This window comes from Chroicocephalus ridibundus, chromosome 9 (assembly GCF_963924245.1).
Source record: "Chroicocephalus ridibundus chromosome 9, bChrRid1.1, whole genome shotgun sequence".
In the NCBI taxonomy this organism is placed as follows: domain Eukaryota; kingdom Metazoa; phylum Chordata; class Aves; order Charadriiformes; family Laridae; genus Chroicocephalus; species Chroicocephalus ridibundus.
In genome coordinates this window covers 23,541,351-23,557,329 of record NC_086292.1, presented here as the reverse complement: position 1 = coordinate 23,557,329, position 15,979 = coordinate 23,541,351, and the positions used below count along the sequence as shown (strand labels likewise).

The 15,979-nt window shown below is 53.5% G+C and overlaps 1 protein-coding gene across 4 annotated transcripts; it reads right to left on the bottom strand.

Moving 5' to 3' along the window:
* Positions 1-1,664: 1,664 nt before the first annotated feature.
* On the bottom strand, positions 1,665-14,790 carry LOC134520753 (UAP56-interacting factor-like). Of its 4 annotated transcripts, none has more exons than XM_063346521.1 (9): positions 14,568-14,790; positions 10,583-10,726; positions 7,053-7,195; positions 4,918-5,054; positions 4,001-4,082; positions 3,523-3,563; positions 3,362-3,436; positions 2,605-2,716; positions 1,665-1,849 (listed from the first exon to the last, which is right to left on the bottom strand). In XM_063346521.1, exons 1-9 carry the CDS (start codon positions 14,647-14,649, stop codon positions 1,754-1,756), a joined length of 912 nt encoding a protein of 303 aa, XP_063202591.1. In that variant the 5' UTR covers positions 14,650-14,790; the 3' UTR covers positions 1,665-1,753. The 4 variants fall into 4 exon arrangements, with proteins under 4 accessions (XP_063202591.1, XP_063202590.1, XP_063202589.1 ...); XM_063346520.1 differs by having other exon boundaries at positions 3,523-3,566; positions 14,568-14,789; XM_063346519.1 differs by having other exon boundaries at positions 4,001-4,085; positions 14,568-14,786.
* Positions 14,791-15,979: the final 1,189 nt, after the last annotated feature.

Sequence of the window (15,979 nt, the reverse complement as noted above, 5' to 3'; positions counted from 1 at the left end):
AGGGGATGCTGCACACTCAGCTGCTCCTTCAGGGCTGAAGGGCTCCGTCCCCTTCCAACCTGGTTTAAGAAGTGATCGGGTTTTCTTAGCGAGTCTATCACCTTTTGTCAATATTTATAGCGAAAGTGCAACTGAAATCAGAGATATTGCTATCTGTGACAGTGTTTCTTGTTTGTCTTCCATGACATCCGGATGATTTGCATGAAAGGGTTCATCACTGTGGCAGTCCGTTTGCATTCATTTCACTTTGGACACACTGGGCGCTGGGTCTGCTCTGACAATTTTGCCAATAACATCAAAGGCAAAAGAGATCACAGCAAAGATTTTACTGAATACCTCTTGAAAACCTCCCACTGCTTTGGAGCAGCAAACTGCCCACTCAGCCAGGCCAGTGTCCCCCCACCCCAGGGGACACCGACAGGGACCGCGGCCGCCCCAAGGCGCCTGTGTGGCCGCGCACGCCGTGTCCCGCACGAGAGGCTCAACTTGCGCCAAAAACCTGCTGAAGGAAGGGAAATAACCGGAGGTGACGTTTGACAAGTTAGTTTTTTATTCAGTGCATTGGACTCGTACATCACCGCTTCGTCAACTAACAACATTTCACACGTCCCTATAAAACCAGCGCTGAGTCCAGTCCCTTGTTAAAGACATGCGGTGTCAAACATGAAGCAGCCTACCCAATATTTGCTTCAGTAAGTGCAGCCTGGAGCCCAGCGACAGGCCGTGTCCGGCGCCGTCGGTGCTGGGCTGCAGCAGCGGGTGGAGAAAGGAGTGGTGACCCACGGCTGGCGCAGGGCTTCATTAACAGCCAACGAGACCCACCTCATTAACCTCAGCCAATCTTTCTCGGGCTGCTGCAGAGCCTGGCCCCCCTCCCACAGCCGCTAGTTGGATTATGTTGGTGCTTTGAGCTCGACTGAAGCTGCACCCAGGAAATCCCTAACGCAAGCCGAAAACCTAATCTGAAATCCTACTGCAGCACTGGGAAACCCAATTTGGGCTGGGGCAGCCCGTCTGTGCTCTGTGCCAGGGACAGTCACTCCGGCGGCATGGCACGGCACGGCATGTCCCTGCAACCGGGCCAGCAGCAGCAGACAGAACAGCACGGCAAACCAAAGAGAAATGCAAGGTGCTCAGGTCGGACTATCGGGGCAGAACGAGATGTTTTCGGGATGGAGAAGTCCCACATGGCAAACCCCCGGGCAGGGATGCAGGCAGGCATGGCACATGGGGCAGCTGGGGGGATGCTGGGGGTCGCGGGCAGCTGGAGCATCCCCGCTGCTGACACCGTGGGACAGGTCTCTCTACCCTGCACATCTCTCCCTGCTGTGTCTCAACGCAGGCAGGCACAGCATCCTCAACCCCCTCCCACCCATGGGACCAGGCAGGGAAGGCTCCAGGGGTAGGGCCCAGAGCTGGTCCCCCCTCCCTCCTGCAGGCGTCACCCCCAGGAAGGGCAGGGCGGGCTGGCGGGGGGGACAGGTCTGGTGCCATCCCCCTGCAGAGCCTCCAGCAAATCCACCTCCGCTCATCCCCCTCCACCACCCCACTCACGTCCCACCTGCCCTGCACTCCAGCCACGACTCACGTCCCGCCTCGTCCCTGCCCTCGGTCGCTCACTCGTTCTGTGTGTAAGGAAGAAGACGGCACGGTGCCAAATCAGCTATCTCAGAGGAAATCTATCGAGTTTTATTGAGCTGCCCATTATGGGGCCTGGACTGTTTCGGGCAGTCCCTGCGAGGAGCACGCGGTGCTAAGGCATGGTGACCGTCCGTCTGGCGCTCCTGGCTGCTGTAAAGCGCCTCTTATTCCTCAGACCAGAGAACCTCTCATCCAGCGTCAGGCTGGTCTGCAGGGGAAAGGGAGAGCGAGTCAGTCCTGTGTCTCGTGGCAAAGCACGGCTGAACTTGCAGCAGGGTATTGATTAGAGCCCATCAGTCAGGACGGTGCTTCACAGCCGGTTAGTCAATTAAACCACTCAGCACACGGAGACAAGGAGCTCAACAGACTGTGTGCGGCTGGAAAACCTCCAAGCAGTGCCCAGCCCCAAAACACCGGGCGTCCTCGGCAAGAGCAGGAGCAAGCAGATGGCATTTGAGCGCAAGGCATCAAGTAAAACCAAACCGTCCAGACAAGAAATGCCGGCAATGAAGAAGGTGGAGCAGGATTTCCAACCTGCCCAGGGCTCTCGGGACATACTTCAGCGTAAAACGTGGCACTGGGAAGGTCACCCAAGCAAAGAGAGAGCAAAGCCCAGAAGTGCTGTGTGTCTCTGCGAAGTGGGGTGCACCAACACTGAAACGGTCCCCCCTGGCCGGGACCGCTCACAAGCAGCATCTCCCTGCTCTGAGCAAGCACATGGACAGGCCAAGAGGGGCCAACAGAGTGGGGAAAATTGGGCTGAGTCTGTAGCTGCTGAACAGTCTTCTCGGGTGCCTTCAGTTGTGTGAGCGACCTAGCCAACGTGGCTACAGGACTTTCCTCCCAGGTTATGCCAGACAAACCCAACCGGCAGCCCCAAACCCCCGAGCGCTATGTGAAGAGCTCGGTGGCAGGGCTGCTGGAGGGTGCCAGGCGCCGCCTGTCCTGTCGACAACCCTCTACCTGGTTGGCCATCGCGCGGAAGTTGAACCTCAGCAGCACCCCCTTGGGCTGGGGCTTGGCTGGTGGCGGTGGGGGCCTCCGGCTTCGCAGGAACGGGCGCTTGGATCCGGGCCTGGGGAAAGCACAGACCTGCAGTCACTCAGGAGGCTGAGGCAGCTCCCTTCCCATCATCTGCGAACCAGCAAGGCGTCAAGGAGACGCCCGCATGCCCCACACGTCCCACCGCACATCTCCCGGCAGCCTGGCTGAGCCCAAAGGGTGCCAGGAGAGCTGCTGCGTGGAGTCCCAACGCAGGGGGCTGCATCACGTCAGGGCTATCACGGGGTGCCCTCTACGCCCGTCCACCCACCCCTCACTCTGCCCTTCGCCAGGTGCTGCCCCCGCCCTGGCTCAGCCCCAGGGTGACACTGTCCCCTTCCAGCTGCTGCACTGCTCCGGCACAGCCAGCCCGCCGTGTTGCTTTGGGGCGCATGGCATTGCCCCTGTGACACCCCACCGCGAGCACAACCAGCCTGACACCTCCCGCTGCCACCTCCTCCCGTTTCTCCTTACTCTGGATAACAAACGAGCTGCAGGGTAATTACCATCTCCTTTCAGATAGGCCGGGAAGGGAACGAGACATCATTTGCTAACCATTTTGGGTCTGAACCATTCACTGTGCGCTCATTATAGAAGACGGAAAGCTGCAATAACGCTAAAGGGATTTGCAATGGCTTTTGTAGGGCTCCCATCCGAACAAATCACCTCATTTACTTACGCGCCAGTCTGGCCCGCCTGGGGATTAGCCACAGAAACCGTCAGAACTGCTCCGGGGCTTGGCTTCACTTGCCACCTGCCGGGACAGGGAGATGCATCCAGCTTCGATTCCAGCGTGAAAGAGCACGTCGTGTTTGCAGCGTGCCTTTGTTCACCAATTACCTTCGCATCCTCGGCGGTTTCCCTTCTCCATGAGCATCCATCTGCTGTGAAATGTATTTAAAAAAAAAAAAAAAAAAAAAAAAGACTTAAAGAATTAGATCTCAGAGATCTCAGAAACAGTGATTCCTTTCCCAGTATTTCATTTGGCGTATCTGAAGAGCTTTTTCCTTGCATGTTGTCAAGAAATTTGCTAAGTTTGGGTCTCCTGCCGGCACAGCAATGTGTACGGGGTGGCTTTACTTTGCCCGGCTTGTGCCGCTGTACAAGCTGCAAGGTTGACTTCTACCACCTGCCCAGGTTTTACCTGCCAGCTGCTAGATTAAGCTGCATTAAAAATTGCCTGTCCTGCAAATACTTTCCTAGGAATATATTCACTGTTAAAGTTACTTTTAGAAGCAAAGATACAACGGGGCAAAGCTGCTAAAACCCAAGACTTGTCAGCAGCAGCAGGCTGCAGAAAAAATGTCTCGATACTGACCCCTCTCTGAAAATTGGCTTTGGAGAACCGCTGTGGCATTCGCTTCTGCTGGAAGGCTGGTCCCCGGTTCAGCCGGAAAGGCCTGCTGGAAGAGGAGGAGAGAGAAAAGGGCATCGGTGAATAGGATGCCAGGTCTCACCTGAAGTTTAATGCTGAAATACTGAACCCGGTGAGGTATTAAAAAGCAGCATGAGAAGCAAATGAGGCTGTGTGCTCCCAAGCTCAGCCCAACAGGTTTTTCTGCCAGCAAAGGATTTCAGAGGAACTCGTTTTTCTGCTCAAATGAAACAACAGCTTGTGTTTGTTCTGAACTCTGCCCATTCAAAAACAATAATAAAATCATGGAAGAAAACCACAGAAAAAAATGTGGTCAGAAGGGACCTCTGGAGGTCATTCAGCCCCTGCTCTACTCAGAGCAGGGAAAGACGGGATTGCAACGGCGCCTGCCTTGGAGCTGGGAGAACACGAGGAGCACGACGGGACGGGCAGCGGGGCCGCCCTCGGCACGGCTCGTGGGTGCAGCAGCTGCTCCTGCGGCCCCTCTCCGGGACACGCTCCCTCGCCCTGCCTGTCCCTTACTGCTGGAGTCTGTATTTCCTGCCTTCAGGAAAATAAATGCTACTTCAGCCTTCTAAAGTTTTCCACAAAGTTGACAGAGTTTAATAAAAATACAAAGTTGACATTTTCCACGCTTCCTAAAATAAAAATGACAGATCTAATACCTGAATTACTAACTATCAGCAGGAGGTCGCGTTATTCACAGGTGCTTTCCTAATGTGCCCAGGGGTGTTTTTCTCACGTTGCAGGAGCGCGGGGCTGCAGCCGCTCCCAGCTGGCACCAACCGAGAGCAGAGCCCCAGGAGCTGCGCAGGGAGCCACTGAAAACCAAAGAAGCCCAGGTTTACCCAAGGTCTTACCTTCTCCCCGGGGCCTGGGTGCTGGCAGCAGCTGCTCGGAATCTCCTGGGGCCTGGGGGTGGCCGTCGCCGTCCCTCGGGCTGCCCGTTGCTGCTGCCGCCACCTCTTTTGGCGAAAGCATCGTTGTTCTTGTCGCCCTGAAAGAGCAGCGAGAGCTCAGCCGCTGCCACCCGCGCCACCACCTTGCCTCCCTCCTCCCCCGACGACCGAACACCCGCCGCCTGTATCCAGCATTTTATTTGGCTCTGTGCCGGAGGACATCCAGCTGCCAAGTGCCGGTGCGGATGGCTGACCCTGCCGCCCCCCCCTCCCCGCCTCAAAGGGGGCTCAGCCCCCTGCGCGGCTCCACATTCCCCTTCTTCTCACTCCCAAACATTTTTCCTTTGCAACAGAACAACCCTGCTCTGCAAGCGCTTCCCCCCCCTCTCCTTTGTTATTTTCTCAATGGGAAAACAATTCCTCCCTAAATCTATTAAAAGCGGCTCTGGGTGACACTGCTCTGGCAGGGGGTTGGACTAGATAGTCTCCAAAGATCCCTTCCAACCCCTGCCAGTCTGGGATTCTGTAACCTGGCCTCGTCCATGGTATTTTGTATCCACGGCGGGAATATTTCCACTGAGCAGTGCCGCTGTAGTCTCAACACTTACACACCGTTGTCAACGACCCGTACGCGTGCCTCGGTTCCTGGGCATGAAACAACAAGTACCAGGAAGTATGTTTCATTCCAATTGTGCAGAAATACCCCAGAAAATCAGTCCACGGAGAGCAAACCTGGCACAAGCCAAGCATTACAGCTTTGCTCAGGCTGCCTTTCGGTCACTGACTCTCTCTCGCTTGGACACATCCATTGCCTGGTCCAAGCCGGGAAGCAGGAGGTGCATCCCAAGGCCCCTCAGCAGCGCCGGTCCTCCTGCAGCCCCTCGCGCAAACCACCACAGACTGTCCCTCTACTGCTGTGGGACAACCCCCACCGCCGTTACTGCCCCTAACCGAGATGTGTTTCCACATTCTTCCCACTTGGTTTATTTCTGCGAAATGGAAGCTACTGTAGAATTATGCCTCCTAGCAACTGCTTATTACTTTCTGTTAATACCCAGCCACGCTCAATATCTGAGTCATCACAGCCTTTATTTTCAGGAATAACCACAGGCCACGCACACGCACGCTCGGTTTAGGGCTCTCTTATTCATATCCCCAGGACACAGCCATTAAATGTGCCATCGTGTTTGCCACTTCAGTGTTTTCTTAAAAGCTTACCGAGCATCCGTGACCTCCTAACTGAGTGGATTTCCATCAGTGCGGAAAAAAACAAGCCCCTGTCACAGAGGACTATCTACCCTTGATTTCCACCTTCTACACCAAGCCGGTTTAATATTAGCAACACCCAGAAGAAAAGCTGTAAGAGTTACTTTAATGGCAAACACGTACCTTCCTTCCCATCACCCGAGTCTTAAAAATAACTCAAAACCCAAATGAAAATATTTCAATCTTTTTTTTAAACTGTTTTTGAGCAGAGACAAGACCCAAACGTTTAAACTGAAAAAAGGGAAAGCCATGAATGAAAAAAAATAAATGCATTTTACACTGAAGCATGTGGGGCAATGTAACCCATGGCTGTCACAGCAGTGGGAATCAGTGTCTCGGGGGGGAAAACCCACCTGCTAGTGAAACGTATGTCTCTGAACCACAGCCCCTGAAGCCAACGGCAGGCTGTCCTGTGACTTCACTGGACCTTGGAAAATGCTCCGGGTGCAAGACAAATAACGATGAATCTTAACATACCTCCTCTAAATTATAACAGCAAGATGAGATGACGTGGAATTTGCTTTTATGGAAATATTTTCAAATCTTTTAAGAACACCTTTTTTAAAAAAACTTTTCTGTAAAACCCATGGGAATAGATTCAGTAAAATTATGCAAGTCAGAAGCTTATAAAAGCAACTGGAAAACTGCTATTTCATATGCACATGTGTCTGCACTCGCCTATGCATGCAAATGCCATGCACAGGCATATAAAAAAGATGGTGCCTGTAAATTTTTTATGTCGATTGTTCTTTGGGGTGATCCAGGACCATAAAATACAGCAGATTTCTCCACAACATTTGGGAAGAGCTCTACCTTCCTCACCCCCTTACCTCCTGAGCCGACGCCTGCCGATTTAAAGGGCTCACTCCATTTAACGCAGCAGCTGCTCTTCTCCTGGGACCGGGCACAGTATTCCTGAACTGCCTCCGATTGTATTGTTGTTGTCCAAATCCTCTTCTAAAACGGTTAGGTCCTACGAAAATAAACAGTTTTGCAAATGAATTACAAGGTTAACTTAATACGATACAGGAGTATCTATATATATAGTGATGCAAGAATCGCATTAATTTATTCCCGACAATCAATTTGGCAGAATATTAAATAATTTATCTTTCCAATGTCTCACTAACATTCTTATTATGTGTAGGACTGACAAACACATTATTTGATTTGAAAGAATATAGATGAGAAAAGCCTTCCTCAATTATGACTCCTAGTAACGGCAGGAACGCTCGCATCAGGAAACCTGTCAGTCTCTTTTCAGAGCTCACATTGCTACGAATTAACTGGGAAATGGAAAAAGCCTTTCGATACAGATACGCCAGTGACTCCGGCATCCAGAAGCCAAGCCCACAGCAGCCTGGGATAGCTCTGAGTGCCCCCATTACAGCACTTGACGAGTGAAGACTGGAACATAATTTTTATACACATACATAAACTAATTTATATTTTTTTTAGCTTGAAATATCCTTACCTACGGCATACATTGAAGGGGGCACCTTCTGCTGCTGTTTCACATACCTGCACGGTACAGACACACCAACAGCCTGTCTTGCATTTAACGCTTTCCCCTAAGCCTGTTTATAATTTTGAAGTGCGCCGAAGTGTCGAGAGAGAGGAAAGCACTCCGTCAGATGGAGACACGACGCATTAAAGCCTAATTACTCCACGTGACTACTACTTCTGTAGCCATAATGAAGCATTTTACAAGCGGCTGTACCAGGGCAATGAGCACGCCTGCTCAGAGGCGAGCGTAACTCAGGCACACAGCAGCGCGTGGCAGAAGGCAGCAGAACCTGCCACAACCCGCAGAGCCGTCAGACGCAGCTATTGATCCCGTACCATTGATTCCTACATCACAGCACTTTATAATGACTTGGAGCAATTAGAAATGAAGCGTTGTGAGGCTGCGGTGACATCGCTGTCAGGGGCCACCACCGCAGTGATTAATGAAGGCTTCAGCCTCAGGGCGTGACAGCGGCCGTGGGTACACCGAACAGGGATGAAGATGATGGGAGCCGCTCTGTCTCCGGGATGGATGGGCAGCAGGGCACGGATGGATGGGCACGGACAGAGGGGCAGCAGGGCACGGACAGACAGGCAGCAGGGCACGGACAGACGGACACAGACAGAGGGGCAGCAGGGCACGGCCCTGTGAAGCTTCGCTCCCGATGGCCGAGGAGCTGGTTGGGAGCACTCACAAAAATGCCACGCTGTTCACCAGCTCTGCGGGGCCAGGAGTTATTTTCTTCGCAAACGATGCCCTCTCAGCGCAGAGGTGCAGGGGTGCGAATGTTCCTCTCCTGACAAACACCAAAAGTTTAGCAATTTGTGCCTGCGTGACCAGATGTGGTCTCGCTGCCTTTAGTGGCCTGTTTCTCTCCTCCTGGTTCTGTCCCCACAGTGCATTTTTCCCTTTCTTGTTCCTTTCAGTGCCCACCCTGGGCCTGCCCCCCTCTCTTGCCTGCTTGCCAGACGGCTGTCCTGCGGGCCACCAACACAGCTCTGCGTCTCCTTTGCAGCAGAGTGACCGAGCCCCGCTGCCTCTCCCGGGCATCCCGTGGGTGCCATGGGAGGGACCCATGCAAAAGGCAGCCCTGACTAGAAAATCCTGCCCCTGTCAGTCAATCGCTATCGGCGAGCCTCCCCGGCAGCCTCCGCCAGTGCTAACAGCCAAGAAGGGAGCCACCAGCCTCCAAGGGCACCCCGCATGCGCCAGCTGGGGACCAAGGACTCCCTCTGTCACGTGTATCCCCAAGTGTGACACAGGGCAGGCTCCATCTCTGCAAACCATCTGGCAGATGTTTATTAAGGCAAGAACATCTGAGCGAAGCCCCCCAGCATCAGCGGCTGGGGAAGGCCCCCACCATGCCCGGGCAGACACTGAGCCTGGTGCCGAGCACCCTTGGGCTGGCCAAGAGGCACCGCTGCCCAGCACGACCAGTCTGGCGAGAAGCCCCGATGGAGAAGCCTCTTTTTCCAAGGAGATTTGAAATTCAAATTTCTTGTCATTAAAAATCATCTATCCCCACTGGGGAGACGGTTTAAGCCATATTCCAGGAGGGATAACAGCACTTGGCTTGCACGAATTCTCTTGCTGGTTTAATCAGCATAATACCCTTCTCCATCCTCCGTTGTTACAGTGCTGGGCTGTTCTGATCATCATTTCGATAACGGTTATCACGTCTCAGCCCAGAAGGGACTGCTGCATTTCAGCAAGGACCGAAGCGAAATGAGCCCCTGAAGAATTACGGGCTGAATTCCCAGTGGCGCTGAGCTTCCCAAAATTGCTACTGACATCAGGATCACACAGCACGGCGGGTCTCTGCGCTTGGCAGAGCTGAATTCAGACTCACTCAAAACCTATGAAACACTTAGACTAACAGAAATAATTCTATAAATGAACAGAAAAGTTCTCCTTTCCAAGGAATGGCTAAAAAAAAATACTTTGTTTGATTCATTTGGCTCCGCATGCAGTAGTCGCTTGAGTGTGGAAAGAGTATCGACACTCTCGGACTAGATGATCTGAAAGGTCCCTTCCCAACCTCGGCAATTCCAATAGCAAAGCCCGTGTTTTTGACAGAAAAATCAATTTGCAAAGGGCAATTACCATCATTCTGTCTTGAACCAGAACAATCCTCGGTAAGGCAGTATATGGTGGAGACCATGAACATGAGAGTGGGAGGCAGATCGGAGACCAGCAGGATTGCCTCCAGCAATCCCACCCGCCTGACGTGCCACCGGCACTCCGAGGGCAGACAGCAAAGATCTTGCTGCAAAATGTCACTAAAATCTTCAATGAAGTGATTTAGTGGTATTTTTTTTGGAAAAAAAAAAAAAAAAAGAAGCAAAATTTTGAAAGAGGTAGCATTTCGTGCAGCAGATCGCTTTGGTTTTGTAGATAAAAGCTAGCGGAACCAAACATAGATTAGTGTGTGATCACTCAGTATTATAAAAAAGCTCATCATAAAAATAGCATGGTTGGCAAAAGTGACAAATTAGCTCCAATAACTGAGCTATCAAAGACAGTTACTGAAGGGGTAATTTAAGTGTGTTCTGGGAAAAAGAGGATTAGGAAGAGGCATAATTAAAATATGCAAAGCCAAAAGGGAATACAGAACAGATATTAAGTCACTTTGAATTAGTAATTCATGAGAGGGTGGAAGGGAGAGAAACGGATGAATTTATGCTCTGAAAGGGCCCTGATATTCCATTGTTGCAGAGAGAAAAGCTATTCAGAGCCCGAGTACATCTTATACGCGCACAGGAATTAGACAGGAGAAGGATTTAAGGGCTGTATTTTGTTAGAGAGATGTGTTTTCCAGCATGGCGGGCCTTGTCGCCCCGGGCGCTCACCCACCTTGCAGATTCCTCTGCATCCAGGCGCGGAACCGGGGCCGCCCGTACCCGTAGGCCGCGCTCCTGTCCTTCGCCTGCCGCCGCTGCCCGTCCCCCGCGGCGCTGGCCTCCGCTTGCTCTTTCCTGTGGCGTTTTATGATGTCATCTAGATGGAAATGGCAAAGGGGAAACCCATAAAACCTGCGCTTTCCACCAACGGTGATTCCCACTTTTGGCGCCTGGAATTGTCCGCAGCGAAAATGGAGCTTGCGGTTCCGGGAGGTAGGCCGGACAGACAATAAAAGATTAAGCTTAGCTCAGAAAGTATAATAGGATCAATTTACTCAGCTGCTGCGGGCTGGAGATTAGAGTGCTACAAATTATTGAAAAGCGTGCTGCTCCCCGGCACGTATCCACCACGTGCAGGACAGAGAGCCCGGGCCCACGTCCCACCGAGGGATGCGGTCCTGCAGACTGCCTGCCAGCAGAAGGCAACGCGCGTCTGCAGGGGCACCGGGGGCTCAGCGCTGGGCTCAGAAGGGGTCTCGAGAAGGTCGAAACTGCTGGGGGGGCCGCGGGAGAGGTGGCCGAAGTGGGGAGGATGGGCAGAAGCACCCACAGGTGCTCCCACGCTGTGAGGGCCGCTCCAAGGGCTCCCCCTGGGACACGGGCACTGCCCCGCACAGGGGACGTGTTCCTGAGGTATCAGCAACACAAACGCTGCTCACACATCACCCAAAGGCACGTGGGATGAATGTCCCCCCAGAACTGGAGCTCGGTGCGACATGAGGGCCGCGGGGAAGGAATCTCGCTGACAAGAAAGGGGACACCATGGTCCCGCCAACACCCATGGTTCACCAGGCAGTTGGAGGATGGTTCCCTTTCAATTCCCATCCCTGGAGCCAGCTACCTGCATGTCTTTCTTCAGTGCTTTAAAAAGAAAAAAAAAACAAAGCAAGTTTCTAGCCCTCGGTGGTATGAGATGCTTGAAGCCATAAACCCCTATGGCTCAAAACCAGCAAGCAAATAGATGCAACACGCACAACAAATATCAGCAGCACTTGGTATTTGAAGTTTCACAGTCATGAGGACCCGACTCTTGATTTTCTGCCTATCTGGGGTAGATGCTCCTGCTTAATTACTCCATAGAGCTAACCTAGCAGCAGCTGGATAAGGATGTAACAACCACAGAGCAAGAACCTCTCACCTCCCACCGCTGTCTGGTGAAGCAAGGGAGAACGTCCCAAACACCAGAGGATGCTGCTCTCCCCTCCCAAACCTGGGCTCTCCCGCATAGACCTGTCTGCACCGCACCACAGGAACCAGCTCTGGTGCTTCATGTTGAACACACCGATTCGATGTCCATGCTTGCCCCAGGGCCAGCAGCAGAACGGTATTTTGGGAACCCGGCAGATGGGAGGGAGGGAGGGCACCCAGCCGGCCGCAGCACGGAGACCAGGCACACCTGCCTCCCACCTTCGAGTCCCTAACACTGCCCTCCGCAAAAGGGGCACACAACAGCCTGAATGCAGCAAAACGGACCCACGATGTCCTGACAATGTCCCAGGGCTGCCCCCACCCCAAATTCTTATTAGACAGCCCTGAAGATGTACACTGCTGAGCTCTCACAGGAACTGCGAGATGTTTCTCACTTTCTTTGCAAGACACCATCCACATGCAGCTCCCAAGACGCCTAGCCTCTATGAAACAATCAATTATTTTCCCTGTGATGTAGCCACTTTTGGTTTAAAACTGCATTAGTAGCCCCAAGAAGATGACACACAGTTTCTCCCATGCACGTTTTGCCGCTGTGTGTCCCTGGGCACCGCCGCTGTAACCAGCACATCCCCTGAGCCGTGCCGGATGGTCGTGCTTCACCACAGAGAGAGCACCAGGGACACAAAGGCAGGCGATGGTCCACCTGCAGTGCCCAGAGGATACCTGACAGGGTTTTGAAAGCTCACGCCCATCCTGAACAACTGTTTTTAACTCTCCAAAAGACAGCACTGGGTGCTGAGGTATCTGGACCGAGCACAAACTACTTTTAGATGCAGAGCTCTATCAAGAAACAGCTCTAAGCCCCTTAGTTCTCAGGAGCTGCTCTGAAATCAAGGGGATCTTCTTAATTCAAGCTGTTCTGATGAAGAGGAAAGGCAAAGGGACATCTCCTCATTAATTCGTATTTTCCAACAATTTCTTTTTTTAATCTCAAACCTTCCTTGCTAAACTATTTAGTTAGTAATACAGCCACATCTGCTAAGCTCCAAGCAGAATGCTTTAACAAATTAGTGAGGAAAGAAGTGTCCAAATCAGGCCTTTTCCCAGGCAGTGGCTACTCTAGCTCCTTCACGAATCACTGGAGTGAACGCACAGAAGTGCCATTAGCTTTCCATGGGCGATTATCACTAACAGCACATCATACCTCCAGCGCTTGTCACTTGTCATTTTCTATCAAGGAACTCCTGTGTCCAAATTAATACAAAGACCAGGGAAAGCGAAGGAGAGCGGATGTAAGAATGGGCTGCGTGACTGCTTTTGTGATTCCGCTATCAAGTCTACCGGGAAGAGCGCACGCCGGGATAGAGGCTGGGTGATGTTCTTGGGACAAATGCGCTAATGTTCTCAGCTAAGTGTGCCTTTGGGACATAAGCTATTTGGGGCACAGGCTGCTTTGAAGCATATCGACAGCATCCCTGCTCTGCAGGGAGGTGGGCGCAGGCGTCCAAGGGTGGGCTATCACCAGCGCCAGGAAGAGCTCGCTGGGAACGGAGAGGAGATGAATGCTCAGGTGCCTGCTCTGTCACCTCTCAGCATCTTTTTTTGTTCGGGTATGAGTCATTACTCTGTGTTTTGCATCCATAAATATGATGGGGTTAACAGAGCAACACGATGGAGTACTACGTAAGGCTGGAAGGGATCCTGAGAGGTTGCCTAAGGTACCCCTATGCCCCCAGGAAAGAATTAGGTCTATCAGGGCAGCTTTAGAGTAATTCCTGCAGTTTCCAGCAACTGCTAACTCAGCCAGGGCCCGATGGATCTGAAAGCGCAGAAACAAGCACCTGACGGTCCAAGTAGCAGTTCTTCACCAGGGCCCCTGTTTTCCAGTTCTCTGTTCTGCCGCGGGTAAGGTGTGTTCCGGATGGGATATGGAGGTGGGCCACAGGGGGTCTGACCGAGAGAAGCACCAAGGGAGAGCAAAAGCGAAGGGAGCACCGCAGGTCAGCAAACAGAAAAAGGGGTGCAACACCATGGGGAAATAACTAAGCGAAAAATTAGGGGCCCGCTATTGCCGTAAATCCTCATGGCAGCGCTAAAATACGGGTGCGTCAGCCGAGGGATCAGTTTGAGCTGCAGTGGAAAATGTTCTGCCGTTCCTGACGGGCGGCTCGCTGCCGGGGAGAAGCGACGGGAGGTTTCGGCTGGGAGCTGCCCCAGGAACACAAGGTGGGAGTGGGCTTTCCCCTCCGCAGCCGAGATGTCCCACGGGGGTCCCCCAAGCTCTGCCGCCCGCGCGGGGCAGGGCAGGGCCGGTGGCGGCGGGGGGCCGCGGGCCGGGGCGGTTGTTTACGCGCCGCCGCCGAGCCCAGCGCCAGCGGAATGGCGAGCATCGCCCCGGCCGCTATAAATAGCCGGCGGGCCCGGGAGAGCCTCCGACCTGGAGTTCAACACAGGCCTCATTTACGTAAGCGCCTCCCGCCGCCCCGGCCGCTCCCCCGAGGTTTTGGGGTGCAAAGCCCCAGAGATGGGGGTGAAGCCGTGACTCTCCCCGCCCCCCCCCCCAAACCGGCTTCTTCTTCGCCTCGTCCCGCCCGCTCCCCTTCCACCGACACCAGCTGCGGGCCCCCGGGGGCACCGCGGGGCCGCCCCCGCTCCCCTGCCCCGAAACTGTACGGACAACGCGAACCCAACCCCCGGGACCCGCGCCGGGACGGGGACCGGCCCCCCCAGCGCCGTCGTCCCGCCGCCCCCGGCCGGGCAGGGACCACCCCCCGCCCCACCGGACCTACCCAGGGACATGTCGATCTCCTCGGTTCCCGGCTGCGGCCCCGCCGCGGGGCCCGGCCCCGGCTGCGGCCCCGCCGCTTCCATGGGCTCCAACCGCCCGCCGCCGCCGGCCCGTGCGGCCAGTACGGCCAGTGCGCCTGCCCGGAATGTGCCGGCACCGGCACCCGCCCCGGCACCGCTCCGCCACCGGCACCCGCCCGGGCACCCACCCACCGGCACCCGCTCCGGGCACCCGCTCACCGGCACCCAGCCCTCTGTGCCCCAACACCCCTCTCCGCAACCTGGCCGCCTGCCCCCTCCAAGCATCCTCTACGCCCCCCACCCCGAGTCGTCCCCTCCAGCCCCTCTGCGCCGCGGGGCACTCTCCCTCTGCCCAGCCCTGTCCCGGCTCTCTGCCCCTCCGCACCCCGGGAGTCCCCCCCCAGCCTCCCGACTCGTCCGGGGCATCCTTTCCATCAGCGCTGACCCCCCCTACCCAGCGCCCCCGAAGTACCATTCCCCAGCCTCTGGGATAACGCTCTTCCTCTTTTCTCCCCCCTAAAAAATCCTTCTCTTCTGGGGTTTATGCCCGGAGCAGACACAGCTTAAAACCCATCAGTCCTTTCTGAGTGATGTAAAAGAAGGAATGATTTTGCCCAATTTGAAGACTAGAAAAACAAGGTAACATTGCAAACAGAGGCACTCTGGGCTTCTCCTCAGGGATGAAGTCTGTTGCATGGATTTGTGAGCTTCTTGGGGAGGAAGCGTCCATTTGGGATTGGTCTTTAGCACCATCCTGATCACTTACAAAAGTCAGATTCTTCAGGGGATCTTTCAGTCTTCCAATCAAAATTCTGCAGTTTGAATAAAAAATGTGAGCAAAACCACCCTTTTCTACTTTTAAAGCCAGATGTAAAAAACCTCCAAACAGCAACAAAAAAACCCAAACAAAATGGAAGAGAACTGGGAGAACAATCCCTCCTCTTCCAAAGGGCTACCATGCATTAGGTGAATAGCATGGATTTTTCTAAAGTTTCTATATAATAAATGCTCTGAAATAATCTTCCACACCACACGCGTAACAAAGGCCACATAAATCTCAGAACAAAGTCTGCATGCTTTGAGTTTTCAAGACAGTTTCTTGTGTTTTCAAGACAGTTTCTTGTGTTTTCAAGGCAGTTTCTTGTGTTTTCAAGGCAGTTTCTTTTTCCCAGCTTGCACGTCAAATGTGCAAATAAATGAGGGCAAAGATTGGCTCCTGGTATGTGTGCAGCTCTTCAGAAGATCAAGTGCTTCTCAAAGTGTTGATTTAGGGAACTGTTTTTTAAGGAAAGAAAAGAACAGAACAGCGTTGAGAGTGCAACAACTAACCTCAGCTGCCTTTTGCAACAACACTGCAGGACGAACGCTGAAGCATTTTAATGTGAAATATTAG

Coding starts and splice junctions, on each gene's coding strand:
- LOC134520753 (XM_063346518.1), bottom strand. CDS start 14,649: ATGGAAGCGGCGGGGCCGCAGCCGGGGCCGGGCCCCGCGGCGGGGCCG. Junction 5,055..7,052: donor GGCAGGCGTCGGCTCAGGAG/GTAAGGGGGTGA, acceptor CTGCTCTTTCAG/GGCGACAAGAACAACGATGC. Junction 3,437..3,522: donor AAACCGCCGAGGATGCGAAG/GTAATTGGTGAA, acceptor CTGTCCCGGCAG/GTGGCAAGTGAAGCCAAGCC.